This window comes from Paralichthys olivaceus, chromosome 1, assembly GCF_024713975.1.
Source record: "Paralichthys olivaceus isolate ysfri-2021 chromosome 1, ASM2471397v2, whole genome shotgun sequence".
Classification (NCBI taxonomy): domain Eukaryota; kingdom Metazoa; phylum Chordata; class Actinopteri; order Pleuronectiformes; family Paralichthyidae; genus Paralichthys; species Paralichthys olivaceus.
The window spans coordinates 31,515,001-31,530,593 of record NC_091093.1 but is presented as its reverse complement, the minus strand read 5'-3'; the positions used below and the strand labels follow the sequence as shown (position 1 = coordinate 31,530,593).

Sequence of the window (15,593 nt, the reverse complement as noted above, 5' to 3'; positions counted from 1 at the left end):
ACTTTCTAACGTCAGTAAACTTTGTCCTCAGGAGTTTTTGTCTCAGTCTCAAGTCTTCTTCAAACAGCTGATGTTCATTAATCAATTAAGATCATTTAGAGTCAAACAGGAAGCAGCGGGGGTGTTGGGGGTGGAAACTACAGTGTGATTGACAGCTAGTACATCCAATGGGTGTGGATGTAGGTAGGCATGTAGTGTGGGCCCTGAGTAAGGCTCCACCCCCATTCATCCAAACAGCTGAAGTCAAACCCATCAGCAGAAAATTAGTGTGAAATACAAGAAGCAGCTTTCATTTTGAAATGTTGAACCAATCCCCTCATGGTTGAGAGGGAGCAGCAGAGTTTCTCCTCTGAACGACCTCAGCGTCTTTCTTCTGCTCACAGTCCAACGGCCTCACTTCCAAAACCTGGAGCTCTGAACCACAACACCAGAGGAAGAACATCAGCAGGTCAGAGTGATTCCTTCTTCTCCTTCTCTGAACTGAATGAAGTAATGTGGCTGAGTCCAGGTGACACCACACTTACAGAACATGTGTAGATTTATATTTACTCATCGTCTTCTACATGAACACACATCTCTGTTATCTATTGTTTAATGTTGGCAAGAATTCTATTTGTCTCATGAACTGGATTCAATGAGCTGTAGATGGACTCTTTCTCTCTGAATCAGCCTGGATTCATCCTCGTCTTATTTCTCTTCATCGTTATGAATTTACAAAAGATATTTCAAAGACTCTATGTGAGAAAATAAGGGATTGAGTTTGTGGTTGTCACGGGAAAGTTTCAATCTACTGGACAATCATATCTTCTATGAATTCAAAATGTCAAACATTAGAATAGTAGTAGAGAAAAACAATAATAATATAATATAGTCAGACAATTGAGCTAGAACTGAAACCTTCACTTGATATTAAACAAACAAATGACGAAGACCTTATCAACATTCTTTCAGGCACAAAATGTAAAAAGTCCGAAATAATTTGAAATAGCAATAATTAATAACAAGAGGAACATTATTAATCCATCCACTGTAACAGGTAACAAATGTGAATAAGACAGTTACCGATTATTGATGTGTTTGATATATTTGACAGCACCTCTGGATTATAAATAATCTTATTTGATAAAAACCTGGACACATGAGAAAGGTGTCTCAGACTGAAGCTCTGTCATGGCCTCAGCTCTGGCCTCCTCCCATCATGCGTCACACTGTGAATGTGAGCAGTGTTGAGACGCTGGAACACAGAGCAGCCATTTTACAGACTTCAGGGGAACACACCAGGTCTTATGGGCCCCTGAGTCTCTGTGGGAGTGGCCCTCACCACAGCCACTGAATGAGCTCAGTGTGGAGCTGCTCCCCAACACCACTCAAACCCAGAGAAACTCCCTCCACGTTCCAAACACTCTTCAAAAACATGACCTTCTCTGACTGAAGCTTTGATTCGAACAAGACGTTTAAATATCCGCCTCCTGTTTTATTGTACTAACGGTGACGTGTGAAAGCAGAAGTTTCATTATGTCTGTTGGTCATGTTCAGATGTTTTCTGTTATTTTTCAGTTGAGATATGAAACTGTGGCCTGTTCTAATGTGCGTGTGTCTGAGAGTCGTCTCAGGAACATTTGACTACGTGTACGAGGAGCAAGGCTTCATGGGTAAGATCTCTGACCTTCTGCTGTCACAACTTATTTCCTGAACGACTGAACCTTTAACTTTGAATCTAATGAGATGATTGTGGTCACATGAGGTGAATGTGTTTTCTTCTCATTGTGTTTCTCTCAGATCCAGAGGATGTTCTCAGTGTGAGCGTTCCTCTGGAGGGACCACAGCGCCCTCTACTGGGAGGATCACTGGTGCTGCCGTGTTACTTTGAGGTGAGAAATCTTGAGCTTTGGTTTGAAATTTTATATTCCTTTTTTTGTATAAATCCAAATCCACTGTTCTCAGATTATAAAGGTTCAAAGAAACAATAGTTTACTTTCTCATTACATTTCAAACATTAGTGTGTGAAATGTGAAAGATGTGACTCATAACATCTGTGATAACATCTGTCATAACATCTGTGATAACATCTGTGATAACATCTGTCATAACATCTGTGATAACATATGTCATAACATCTGTAATAACATCTGTGATAACATCTGTCAGTCATAACATCTGTCATAGCATCTGTGATAACATCTGTCATAACATCTGTAATAACATCTGTGATAACATCTGTCATAACATCTGTGATAACATCTGTCATAACATCTGTGATAACATCTGTGATAACATCTGTCATAACATCTGTCATAACATCTGTGATAACATCTGTAATAACATGTTTCATAACATCTGTGATAACATCTGTCATAACATATGTCATAACATCTTTCATAACATCTGTCATAACATCTTTCATAACATCTGTCATAGCATCTGTGATAACATCTGTGATAACATCTGTGCTAGCATCTGTCATAACATCTGTCATAACATCTGTGATAACATCTGTAATAACATCTGTGATAACATCTGTCATAACATCTGTCATAACATCTGTCAGTCATAACATCTTTCATAACATCTGTCATAACATCTGTGATAACATCTGTCATAACATCTGTGATAACATCTGTGATAACATCTGTAATAACATGTTTCATAACATCTGTAATAACATCTGTGATAACATCTGTCAGTCATAACATCTGTAATAACATGTTTCATAACATCTGTAATAACATCTGTCATAACATCTGTCAGTCATAACATCTGTCAGTCATAACATCTGTAATAACATCTGTCATAACATCTGTGATAACATCTGTCATAACATCTGTAATAACATCTGTAATAACATCTGTCATAACATCTGTGATAACATCTGTCATAACATCTGTGATAACATCTGTCATAACATCTGTGATAACATCTGTGATAACATCTGTGATAACATCTTTCATAACATCTGTGATAACATCTTTCATAACATCTGTGATAACATCTGTAATAACATCTGTGATAACATCTGTGATAACATCTTTCATAACATCTGTGATAACATCTTTCATAACATCTGTGATAACATCTGTAATAACATCTGTGATAACATCTGTGATAACACAGATTTACTTCAGATCGTCTCAGATCGCCTCAGATCGTCTCAGTCTGTCTCAGTCTGTCTCAGTCTGTCTCAGATCGTCTCAGATCGTCTCAGATTGTCTCATATCGTCTCAGATCGTCTCAGATCGTCTCAGATTGTCTCAGATCGTCTCAGATCGTCTCAGATCGTCTCCTGTAAATAACTTGCTGGTGAATGATTGTGGTTTTTGTTGGTAGGACCACACTGTCCCAGATCCAGGAGCCCCCACCATCGGCCCGCTCTCCCATCGCATCAAGTGGAGCCTGGTCACTAAAGAAAAGGTCACGACCATCCTGGTGGCGTTGGAGGGACGGGTGCGTATCACAGAGAGTTACCTGGACAGAGTTCATCTGCTGGAATACTCCAAAACACCGACCGACGGCAGCATCAAGATAACGGAGCTCCGGTCCAGTGACTCAGGAGTTTATCGCTGTGAGGTTCAGCACGGCATCGAGGACGACCACGACGTCGTCCACGTTCAGGTTCAAGGTGAATGAGCTGTCAAACACGTGAGATAACTGTGGTGACACTGTGCGTCATCAAATTGTTGTATTTTTGTGTCATAAACTTAAAGAAAACCTCGATTATTGGATCATTGATAATCTTTGATAATCACTTTGCTCAATGTATAAAATATCAGAAAATAGAACATATTTAAACTGTCTTTAACTTCAAGTTCATTTCCTCTAATTATTTTATTTTGTCAAAACCAAAAGAAAAGATAAGAAACATTCACACATTTCTAATCAGCTTCTGTTTTTAAACTTTAAATTTGGATGATGATCAAGCTTTGAGGTTTTTTAGTGTTTTGTTACTGACCAATAACAAACCTGTAAAGTCCCCGTCTCTGTCCTCAGGTATCGTGTTCCACTACCGAGCCATCATGGGTCGCTACAGTCTGACGTTTGAAAAAGCGACGGCGGCGTGCACACAGAATGGTGCAGTCGTGGCTTCACCTGAACAGCTCCAAGCTGCGTTCGATGGCGGTTTCCACCAATGTGACGCCGGCTGGCTCTCTGATCACACAGTGAGGTCAGTCTGTGACCTCTGTCCTCTGTCAACAATTCACACTTACAAATACTGTGAAAGGACCAAGGACAACAGCTTAGCATCTTTTAAATGTTTTTTAGAAGACCTTGTTTTTTACTGTGGGACTCCACCGTTGTTTCCCAGAGAAAAATCATCTGCTTTTTAGCATCTTGGTTTTTTTTAACAGAAAAACAGAAATGAAACTAAACATAAACTTTCTGCAGTTTAGTCTCAGCAGCTCAGCTCCGTCTCTCTCTCTCTCTCTCTCTCTCTCTCTCTGTCTCTCTCTCTGTCTCTCTCTCTGTCAGCTGATGACTTTCAGCTGTGACAATCAACTCTCCCTGGTTCACCTGGAGCTCCGAGCCTCCTCCACATTCATCAAATGACAGAGCAGTTTGTACAAATATCTGTTGTGTCAAAGTAGCTACGCTGCAAGTAGAAATACTTATAATTACATTATAAATGAATCTTTCATTCAAAAAAAGAAAAACTTACTTCAAGTATCGAAGGTAAAAGTACAGAACAAAACTGTCTTGAACATATTAAGACAAAAACAAACAGGACCAGTGAAAAGGTGGAGAAGTTGTTGTGCAGCAGAAAAGTTGTTCCATCAACAGGAGAATTTAAAAACCTTTTGAAAGTTCTTATTTCGTCTGGGATATTAGAGAGTTCCTCACACTGATGATAACAGAGCTCATTAAACCTCAGGTACCCGATCCATGACCCTCGTGTGCAGTGTTACGGGGACAAAGAGGAGCTGCCGGGGGTCAGGACGTACGGAGTGAGAGACCTGAACGAGACCTATGACGTGTACTGTTTCTCAGAGAAGATGACAGGTTCTGTTCTCCCTCTGTACTTTCAGCTCCTTCTCTCATTATTCACTGGCTCATTCTAACGAACCTGTCTCATGTGATACAGGCAGAGTGTTCTACACGGCCGCCGCAGAAAAGTTCAGCTTCTCTGAGGCTGTGGCGGCGTGCTCCAATCAGGGAGCTCAGCTGGCCACCACAGGTCAGCTCTACCTGGCCTGGCAGGGGGGGATGGACGTGTGTAACGCCGGCTGGCTGCGGGACCGGAGCGTCCGCTATCCCATCAACATCCGGCGGCCGCAGTGTGGAGGAGGTCTGCTGGGAGTGAGAACCGTTTACCTCCACGCCAACCAGACAGGGTTCCCCCCTCCTGAAGCTCGCTACGACTGCTTCTGCTACACAGGTGAGTGAGTGGACATGCACATCATCACATCATCACATCATCACATCATCATCACCTTTGTCAGTTAAAATTCATAAAGAAATAAAGTTGTGACAAACTTTCACATTAAAAGCCCTGAAGAAACCCTGAGAGAGTAAATGTGATCATTGAAGTGAAGAACCTGTGGGAGCCGTTTGTCTCTGTGAACATGAGAAGACAGAAACCCTAACCCCTCCCCCCTCATCTTCAGAGTCTCCTGAAGATGAAGGTTCAGGCCTCATAGAGGAGGGCAGTGGCGTTCTGAGTGTTACCACGGTGACGCAGGGCCCTGAGGTGTTCTTCAGGAGGACGACCACAGAGAGTGAAGCTGTAGGAGAGCTGGAGACTCAGCGACCCACCGTGGTGGATTTCACGGAAAGTCCCACCGAGCTGCCGCTGCTTCAGCCGCCCAACGTCACCGAGCTCATCACCGACCTGATAGTTTCCGTCACCGCCCGGCCCGACGTAGGCAGAGAACCCAGCAAAGGCTTTGTGATGCCTCCTACTGGTCAGTAATAGAACTGCAGATGCATGTGATGAGAAAAGTCCATTGAGATTCGCTGGTGATGACATTTCTACATAAAAAACGTTTCCACAACACAACCTTCCTCTTGTTGGTGGATGCAGGCGTGGTTTTCCATTACCGCTCAGGTTCCGGTCGCTACCTGTTCACCTTCGTTGAAGCTCAACTGGCCTGTCAGAGCGTCGGAGCTTCCATCGCCACAGCAGAGCAGCTGCAGGCAGCATATGAGGCTGGATATCACCAGTGTGATGCAGGATGGGTACTGGACCAGACTGTAAGGTGATGAAATACATCTTCAGAGCAGGTACAGAGATTCCTGAGCTAAAAAAGATTTAAAAGCTCATCACATCTTTTCCAGGTATCCCGTTGTTTTCCCTCGAGATAAGTGCGCTGGAGATCTTGGGGATAAACCTGGAGTTCGGTCGTACGGTCTGAGGCCTGGAGACGAGAGATATGATGTGTACTGCTACGTTGACGGGCTCAAAGGTACGAAATATGATGATTTGCTTTGACTTTTTATCTTGTTACGAAGTTCAGACGCTCTCATCTCTTCTGCTCCTCAGGTGAGTTGTTCCATGTGGGATCTGCTGAGGGCTTCACCTTTGATGAAGCTTCTTCCAGCTGTCGAGAGCAAAACGCCATGTTGGCCTCCCCTGGAGAGCTCTACGCAGCCTGGAGAATGGGTTTCGACAAGTGCCGTGCTGGATGGCTGCTTGATGTGAGCGTCCGTTATCCCATCAACAACCCCCGAGCCGAGTGTGGAGCAGGGAAGTCTGGAGTTCACACCGTGTACGCTCCCCCCAACCAGACACGTTTCCCTGGACGCAACGCCAGATTTGATGCTTACTGCTTCAGAGGTAAACACTGTTCATGACGTGCTCATCATTTGTCTCAGTAATTCCTTCATCTTTTTCTTTTATTGTGAAATCCCTGCAGCTGATGTTCTACTTATTGCGAATGAAACTGGACTGAACATCACAGATATCCAGGAGGCGCTCCTGAACCTGACCATCACTGATTTGTTGAGGCCTGGTAACAACAAATTGCTCTTCATCTTTTTCAATTTCCCTTTCATTCACCACATTCCTCACACTTGTCTGTTTTCTGCTTTCAGCTGTTCCCTCCATCAATCCTCCAATCCCTGTGGAGTCATCAGGCTCTGGCTCGGGTTCCGCAGACGTCGACTCAGGGTCTGCAGTCAGTGGTGACTCTGGGGGTCACTCAGGAGATCTCTCTGGTTCTGGAGAACAGATTACCTCAGGAGACCTCTCTGGTTCTGGAGACCACGTTACCTCTGGAGACCTCTCTGGTTCTGGAGAGCAGATTACATCAGGAGACCTCTCTGGTTCTGGAGACCACGTTACCTCTGGAGACCTCTCTGGTTCTGGAGAACAGATTACATCAGGAGACCTCTCTGGAGACCTCTCTGGTTCTGGAGACCAGGTTACCTCTGGATACCTCTCTGGTTCTGGAGACCAGGTGACCTCAGGAGACCTCTCTGGTTCTGGACACCAGGTTACATCAGGAGACCTCTCTGGTTCTGGAGACCAGGTTACCTCTGGAGACCTCTCTGGTTCTGGAGACCAGGTTACATCAGGAGACCTCTCTGGTTCTGGAGACCAGGTTACATCAGGAGACCTCTCTGGTTCTGGAGACCAGGTTACCTCTGGAGACCTCTCTGGTTCTGGACACCAGGTTACATCAGGAGACCTCTCTGGTTCTGGAGACCAGGTTACATCAGGAGACCTCTCTGGTTCTGGAGATCAAATTATCTCAGGAGACCTAGCTGGTAGCGGGAGTGCCAGTGGAGTATCTGGTCTTGGTAGCGCAGATGCTTCTGGATCAGGTCTTAGTGGAGGAGAATCTGGGATCACCATTGTTTTCTCAGGCTTTGACAGTTTGGGCTCTGGAGAGGGCTCCCTTTCAGGAGGACTCCAAGAAGCTGGAGAGGGGAGAACAGAAATTCTGAACTTGCCTTCGTCTGAAGTGGGCTCTGGTGTGCTCAGTGGCAGCGGGGGCTTGTCTGGATCTGATTCTGGAATCGGGTTCAGCTCTGGGGATAGTGTACAATTCTCTGGTTTCATTACCAGTCAGGACTTTTCTGGGTTTAGCGGTTTCCCATCAGGATTGTCCTCTGGAAGTGTGAGTGGACACTCAGGAGAGCTTTCAGGAAGTGGAGACACTCAAATCTTACTGATTGATGGTGAACTGATTGATGGATCCACTCCGATTACCCACAAGGAGCATGAACTTAGTGGGGACCTACTGTTCAGTGGCTCTGGAGACATTTCAGGTTCTGGGATTCTCAGTGGCGATCACAGCGGCTCTGCTTCAGGAAGTGACTCAGGGTTCTTCTCAGGCGTGACCTTGGTGGGGTCAGGGTTCACTGAGCTTTCAGTGGCATCCTCTGGAGAGCAGGAAGCCTCTGGGTTTTTACTCTACAGCTCTGGACAGGGAAGTGGTGGACACTTGTCTGAATTTGGTAGCTCAAGTTTCATCTCTGGGTTCACATCAGGATTGTCTGGATCAGGATTGTCTGGATCAGGATTGTCTGGATCAGGATTGTCTGGATCAGGATTGTCTGGATCAGGATTGTCTGGATCAGACTCCTCTACCAGTGGAGAAGGCAGTGTCACATTTGTGTCTGGGGATATTCTGACAGAGGTATCTGGAGCTGCTCTGTCTCTGGAGCTGGGACAGGGCTCTGCAGTGTACAGTGGAGGAGGAAGCAGTAGCAGCAGTGGCGACGACACGTCCACAGTCAGCAGCATTTCCTCAGGAGTTTCTTCTGGAGTTTCTTCTGGAGTTTCTTCAGGAGTTTCTTCTGGAGTTTCTTCTGGAGTTTCTTCTGGAGGTCTTCCACAGGTGGTGCTGCCCTCTACCTCCAGTGAATGGGGATTTACAGGGAGCACAACAGATCCAGAGGAGGCTGATGTATCACAGACTCACCTCGATGTTTATGTGACCCCTGGTCCTGCACCCGCCCCCGCAGGACTGGCTGCTCCTCCCACTGCAGCGACACAAGGCATTGTGGGAAAAACAGACACAGTGGAAGGTAGGCCAACACACTTTATTCTTCAGCCTTTAATTTGATATTTTGTGTGATGGTTGTTTTGTCATATGAATTATTTTATTTGGACATAATGAGAGTGTGTCTTGTTTTCCAAGCTTTAGCAGAGACGTAGTTTGTTGATGGAACGTTTTTGATTATAATGTGACAGTTTCAAGTTTTATAGTTTAGTTTAAGAAATAAAATCCCAGAGATTCACTTTAGCAAAAGTTTGTATTTTACAGTCGTCAGAAATCAGTAAAGAATGAAATGATGAGAGTAGATCATCTGCAGCACTAACTGTGTTAAACTCAAAACTAGTTCTTAACATCACGACTGGGATTCTATGTTACCAGCAGCATTTCACATTTAAACACTTGCTCTGTTTGTCAGGGGACTTGAACCCGTGTGATCCGAACCCCTGTGGTGACGCCTCGTGTTCGGTGGAGGACGGAGCTGCTCTCTGCCACCGTGAGTCAAACTTCACTCACGTCTCTGAACGTCCTCATTTTGAACATGTTGCATGTTTTGATGTTGTTGGTCTGTGATTTCTTCAGATGAACATTTAACTGATTGTGATTTATTTTCTGAATCAAAACTCTTTGTCTTGTCTGCTGTTCTGTCCTGATGTGTTTGCATCTGACTTTGTGATTTCTTCATTAGCATCGTGTCTGTGTGTGTCTGTGGGTTCGTGTCTCAGGGTCTTTGTCTCACATCAGCTCTGCTATTGATTGTAAAGCCTGTGTCACGTGTTTATCACAACTGTCTTCAGTCCTGTGTGTTGTTTTTGGTTTGATGAGCCAGGACGCCGCCTCCGCTCTGCATGTGAAACCTGGTGCTTCATATGTGCTCTGCAGAATCATACATGTATGTGTTCTGCAGAATCACACATGTATGTGCTCTGCAGAATCACACATGTATGTGCTCTGCAGAATCACACATGTATGTGCTCTGCAGAATCACACATGTATGTGCTCTCTGGAATCATACGTGCATTTAATTACTGATGTTCTGCTGTAACTTCACATTCAGATTCACATGTAAACTTCCTGCAGATTTTTAAAAGATGAGGAAAATGTATCAACCTAATTTTCTGGATGAATTTAAACTAAAGATGAGAGTTGATCAAACTGGATCAGAAGTTTCAGCAGCTTCAGTTTTATTCACTAACTCCTCCTCCTGAGCTGTGACAGTCCTACTGTCACACTCATACACTTCCCCTTCTCCCTTTATATACTCTCATCCTCCCATCCTCCCATCCTCCCCTTCTCCCCTTATATCCTCTCATCCTCCCATCCTCCCCTTCTCCCCTTCTCCCCTTCTCCCCTTATATCCTCTCATCCTCCCATCCTCCCCTTCTCCCCTTATATCCTCTCATCCTCCCCTTCTCCCCTTCTCCCCTTATATCCTCCCATCCTCCCCTTCTCCCCTTATATCCTCTCATCCTCCCATCCTCCCATCCTCCCATCCTCCCCTTCTCCCCTTACATCCTCCCATCCTCCCCTTCTCCCCTTATATCCTCTCATCCTCCCATCCTCCCCTTCTCCCCTTCTCCCCTTACATCCTCCCATCCTCCCCTTCTCCCCTTCTCTCCTTCTCCCCTTATATCCTCTCATCCTCCCCTTCTCCCCTTATATACTCTCATCCTCCCATCCTCCCATCCTCCCCTTCTCCCCTTCTCCCCTTACATCCTCCCATCCTCCCCTTCTCCCCTTATATCCTCTCATCCTCCCATCCTCCCCTTCTCCCCTTCTCCCCTTACATCCTCCCATCCTCCCCTTCTCCCCTTATATCCTCTCATCCTCCCATCCTCCCCTTCTCCCCTTCTCCCCTTACATCCTCCCCTTCTCCCCTTCTCCCGTTCTCCCTTTATATCCTCCCATCCCCCCCTTTTCACCTTCTAACCTTCTCACCTTATATCCTCCCCTCCACTCATCCTCTCATCCTCCTCCCCCCATGCTCAAACAGTGGTTTGACCCGCCCCCTCTTTTGCAGAGGTAGACGTGTGTGATTCCGACCCTTGTGCCAATGGAGCGACGTGTGTGGAGAGTTCAGACTCTTACAAATGCTTGTGCCTGCCGAGCTACGGAGGGAAACGCTGTGAGATCGGTATGAGATCAGCTTCAGCTAATCAATACTAACAACTGTCAAAAGCAACTGGACAGATGCTAAACTTCAGGTAGCATCACTGTGGCTCATGAGGAACCGTGAAGACGTACGAGGTGTAACTGTGGTGTTTCCGCTCTACCACTGGAACAGAGCAAAAGTAACTAAGGGATCAGTTCACCTGAATCACACAAAAACATATTTCACTCAAACCTGTGAGCAGCTGAGTGCAGAGTTCAGCCTTTAAACCGCTCTGTTCTGCAGGTTGTCACAGCTTCTCATGCTCGGCGGTTGTAGGTCCATCGAGTTTGGAGTAATGTGCACGGAAGAGCAATATTTTGTGACCCATAACAAAGAACACAAGTGTAAGTGATAATGATCAGAGATCAGGGAGGACACTGGGTATTTTATCACGATGGTAAAACGAGAGCCAACGTGACCCGGTCAGAACAAACTCAGGAGCTGGTCTGACTCGGTTTCCAACATGTAAAGATCTGTAGATGATCACATCGACGCTCGTTAAGCTGTTTTCAGTCGTGAGAGTGTCGTCACTAAGTGTTTCACACATGAAGACACAAAATATTGGATTGAGGAGTGGAAGTGGAAAAATATGTTTTTGTGTAATATAGATAAACTGGTGCTTTGAAATCCCATCATCAGAGTAAAGCAGGAGAATGAATGAAGCCGTAGAATGTTTCACCAAAGGAACATTATAAAAATGCATAAGTGGGTAAGATGTGTGTGTGTGTGTGTGTGAAGCTGAAACACTTCCTGGGCTGTGAACGATAGCAAACTCCGTATCGAGGCCTGAGCACTGAAACCACAATGAGACAGTGAGAAGAAGCGTCTCATCATCAGAAACAGCTTCAGTTTAAAACCCATTTGTAACGTGTGGACGAGGAATAATGTCTCCATGACAAAGAATCACATGTTGGTGAACATACATGAACCTGTGTCACACTGTTCCCTCCCCGCTGTGGCGCTGCAGATGAGCAGCAGTGTGAAGCCGGTTGGACTAAGTTTCAGGGGAACTGCTACCTGCACCTCTCTGACAGAGAGACGTGGCTGGACGCAGAGCATCGCTGCCGGGACCTGAACGCCCACCTGGTCAGCATCGTCACGCCAGAGGAGCAGGACTTTGTCAACTGTGAGTTGTTAAAGTGTTCGGAGTGATGACAGAGACAGGAGGAAGAAAAAGTCCCAATAATGTTTTCTGTGGCAGCAAACGCTCAGGACTATCAGTGGATCGGCCTGAATGACAAGACGGTAGAAAACGACTTCCGCTGGACAGACGGTACTCCACTGGTGAGTCACCGAGCCTTTACTTTGTGCAACGTGTCGTCTTCAAGTTCAAACAGGTTCCGTCCTCAAGGCTTTGATCAGGTTCCAGTAACGAGAAGAACCAGTTTAAATCATGTTCTCACCTGTGTGTGTGTGTGTGTGTGTGTGTGTGTGTGTGTGTGTGTGTGTGTGATTCTCTGCAGCAATTTGAGAACTGGAAGTCAAACCAGCCAGATAATTACTCCGACCCTGGAGAAGACTGTGTGGTGATGATCTGGCACGAGAGCGGCCAGTGGAACGACGTTCCCTGTAACTACCACCTGCCGTTCACCTGTGAGAAGGGTCCAGGTAACGTTCTGCTGCTTCAAACCTTCAGTCTGCTCTTTGGCAGATGTTGTCAAACTGCTTCATATAATAATAATATTCATAATACACAATAGAACAATTATTTATCACTTAGATAATAAATTATTTCCTGCACACACAGAGACATGTTTCTATTCCTGATGGATTTCACTCCGGTTTGGTCTCCACCCAGAGAAACATCAGGCTTATAGCTGCTAACCAAGAGGCTTGTGGTCTTGTGGTCTTGGGTCTTGTGGTCTTGGGGTCTTGTGGGTTGGACACATGAATGGTTGACACATGTCTGAGTCAGTGTCTTCTGGTCCTCAGTGTCTTGTGGCGTCCCGCCGGAGGTGGAGAACGCTCACATGTTTGGAAACAGGAAGCAGGAGTACCCTGTGAACTCCATCATCCGGTATCGATGCGACCCAGGGTTTGCACAGCGCCACCCACCGGTGGTTCGCTGTAAAGCAGACGGACAGTGGGAGGAGCCTCAGGTGGAATGTACTGACGGTGAGTGCGCTCTACATTCGTGTAGAAATCCTGTTTCCTCACTGGGACTCATCCTTCTCTCCCCTCGCTCAGTCAAAGCCAGAAGAAGAACACAGCGAAGGAGCAGGAGGAGTCCAGCTGCCACACTTCACTGAGGAGGGAAGAAGAAGAAATGATTATTTAAAAGAAGAGTTGAAGGATGGTGCTGTTCTGTCCCCGGATAATATATTTCATTCGATACGTCATTTGAGTTTATTTTCAGGGAGTGTGTTGTAATATATTTGTTATATGAGCTGTAGATGTGTATCACACAGATTTATCTAACTGGTTTATGTCTCTTATAATATGACGGGAGACGCTCCACAGTTTTTATTTCACTTCTCTGTATCGTCTCTGCTGGTTTCGACTCTCACGATATCAGGCCTCATTTTTCTTCCTTCAAAAATTACCTCGCTGTTCGGTTCGAAAAACAACTTCCACAGAGAAAGAATCCAGCTCAGGAAACACACGTAGCTTCTGTTAATGTTGCTCAGAGTGAAGTAAAACGCATCAGAGAGCTGCTGAGGATGTGAACTCTTCAGGAGATAAACGTCCCTGTGTGAACCAATCAAAGATCTCAACAAACCCTCCTGGTAAATTATATTGTTTCTCAAAATGATTCCTTTAGGCACAACAACAACAACAACAGTCCATATTCTGCAACCTGGAGTCAGAGTTATAGTTATATATATATATATATATGTATATATACTGTACATCATCTAACTATAACTACAGTTAAATGATCTATATATACATTTAGAGGAGATAATAGATGAGAATTTATTGCACATTATATCTCAACATGAACTGGTCATATTTAAACCAAGAGAAACAAACCACACAAAGTGTAAATTCTGTGGCTGTATATTTTGTGATGAAGGTGATTTAAACACAGTTTTTATTTATTGGTTCCGCTCAGTGACGGAGTCTCTGGACTGAGCCAGTTGACAGGAGAGACTCGGTCCTGATGAGAGACGACAGCAGCTTCAGGGGGATGAAGGTCTATCAGCTCCATAATTCAGATCTAATGTGTCGCCACAGTTTGTCGTGTTTGAGTCTGTTGTCGTCTGTGTCTAGTGTCTGTGCAGTGCACAGTGTTTCTGTAACCTCAGAGGAAATAACGTCGCTGTAACTTCAGTGTGAACTTTGACTGCTTTCATTTGTGCACTTGTCGTCGTTCGTGGAGGCTGTGCCTCCTTCAAACTACACTCACCTGCTGAGAGAGAAAGAGTTCACATCTGTGAGCTGTGGTTTATTCACTGATTTCAAAGATATTATTTAAGATAAATCTGCTGGTATGTTGCATTTCTTTTGTTAATCTCATGTAAATCTGCTGTATCTCATTTCTCTGCCATGAGGCCACGTCCACAGACACGAGTGAGACTCACTGTTGAACTGTTGAGTTTAATAAAAACAGCAGCCACCAGCTGTTTTATAGGAAATCCCTGAACTGTTTCTGTTTTCATACTGGAAAATATAAAGAACTGAACTTTACACACAAACGCACAGTGACTGGTTTATTTCTTCTCTGGTGATTCCTTCACATAATCCGTCAGCAGACACACTGAGGCTGATGGAACACAGAGAACACATGAACATGTTGGCCTCATGTCTGAAGGCTCGTCACCTGAGGACACATCAATCAAAGCCAAATCAAATCCCTTTGGTTTTCACGTCTCTCTGTTCATGTCAGATTACACATGTGAAACATGTTCCAGGAGGCTCAGGCTCACGTGTTCCAGCTACATACAACAAACACGTCTCTCACGTCTCTGAGCTCAGGTACACGCAGCGCTGACTCAGGAATAATAACATGACAGCAAATGTGTGTTTACTCAGCAGAACCTCTTTATATGCTATGGACAGAACACAGCCCTTTTCTACCATCTGCTCCACCCATCACTCCACACTGCTCCACCCATCACTCCACACTGCCCCACCCATAACTCCACACTGCCCCACCCATAACTCCACACTGCTCCACCCATCACTCCACACTGCCCCACCCATAACTCCACACTGCTCCACCCATCACTCCACACTGCCCCACCCATAACTCCACACTGCTCCACCCATCACTCCACACTGCTCCACCCATCACTCCACACTGCTCCACCCATCACTCCACACTGCTCCACACTGCTCCACCCATCGCTCCACACTGCTCCACCCATCGCTCCACACTGCTCCACCCATCACTCCACACTGCTCCACACTGCCCCACCCATCGCTCCACACTGCTCCACCCATAACTCCACACTGCTCCACCCATCACTCCACACTGCTCCACACTGCTCCACCCATCACTCCACACTGCTCCACCCATAACTCCACACTGCTCCACCCATCACTCCACACTGCTCCACCCATAA

The 15,593-nt window shown here is 45.5% G+C and overlaps 1 protein-coding gene across 1 annotated transcript; it reads left to right on the top strand.

Moving 5' to 3' along the window:
* The first annotated feature begins 260 nt into the window (after positions 1–260).
* LOC109647531 (aggrecan core protein-like) lies at positions 261–14,723 on the top strand. Its single transcript, XM_069528267.1, has 20 exons — positions 261–448; positions 1,558–1,652; positions 1,780–1,871; positions 3,325–3,616; positions 3,985–4,159; positions 4,865–4,992; positions 5,075–5,368; positions 5,598–5,894; positions 6,014–6,188; positions 6,268–6,395; positions 6,473–6,766; positions 6,846–6,941; positions 7,024–8,964; positions 9,352–9,429; positions 10,954–11,067; positions 12,053–12,211; positions 12,287–12,369; positions 12,549–12,693; positions 13,018–13,200; positions 13,273–14,723. The coding sequence occupies exons 2-20, from the start codon at positions 1,586–1,588 to the stop codon at positions 13,332–13,334; spliced, it is 4,803 nt and encodes a 1,600-aa protein (XP_069384368.1). The 5' UTR covers positions 261–448; positions 1,558–1,585; the 3' UTR covers positions 13,335–14,723.
* Positions 14,724–15,593: the final 870 nt, after the last annotated feature.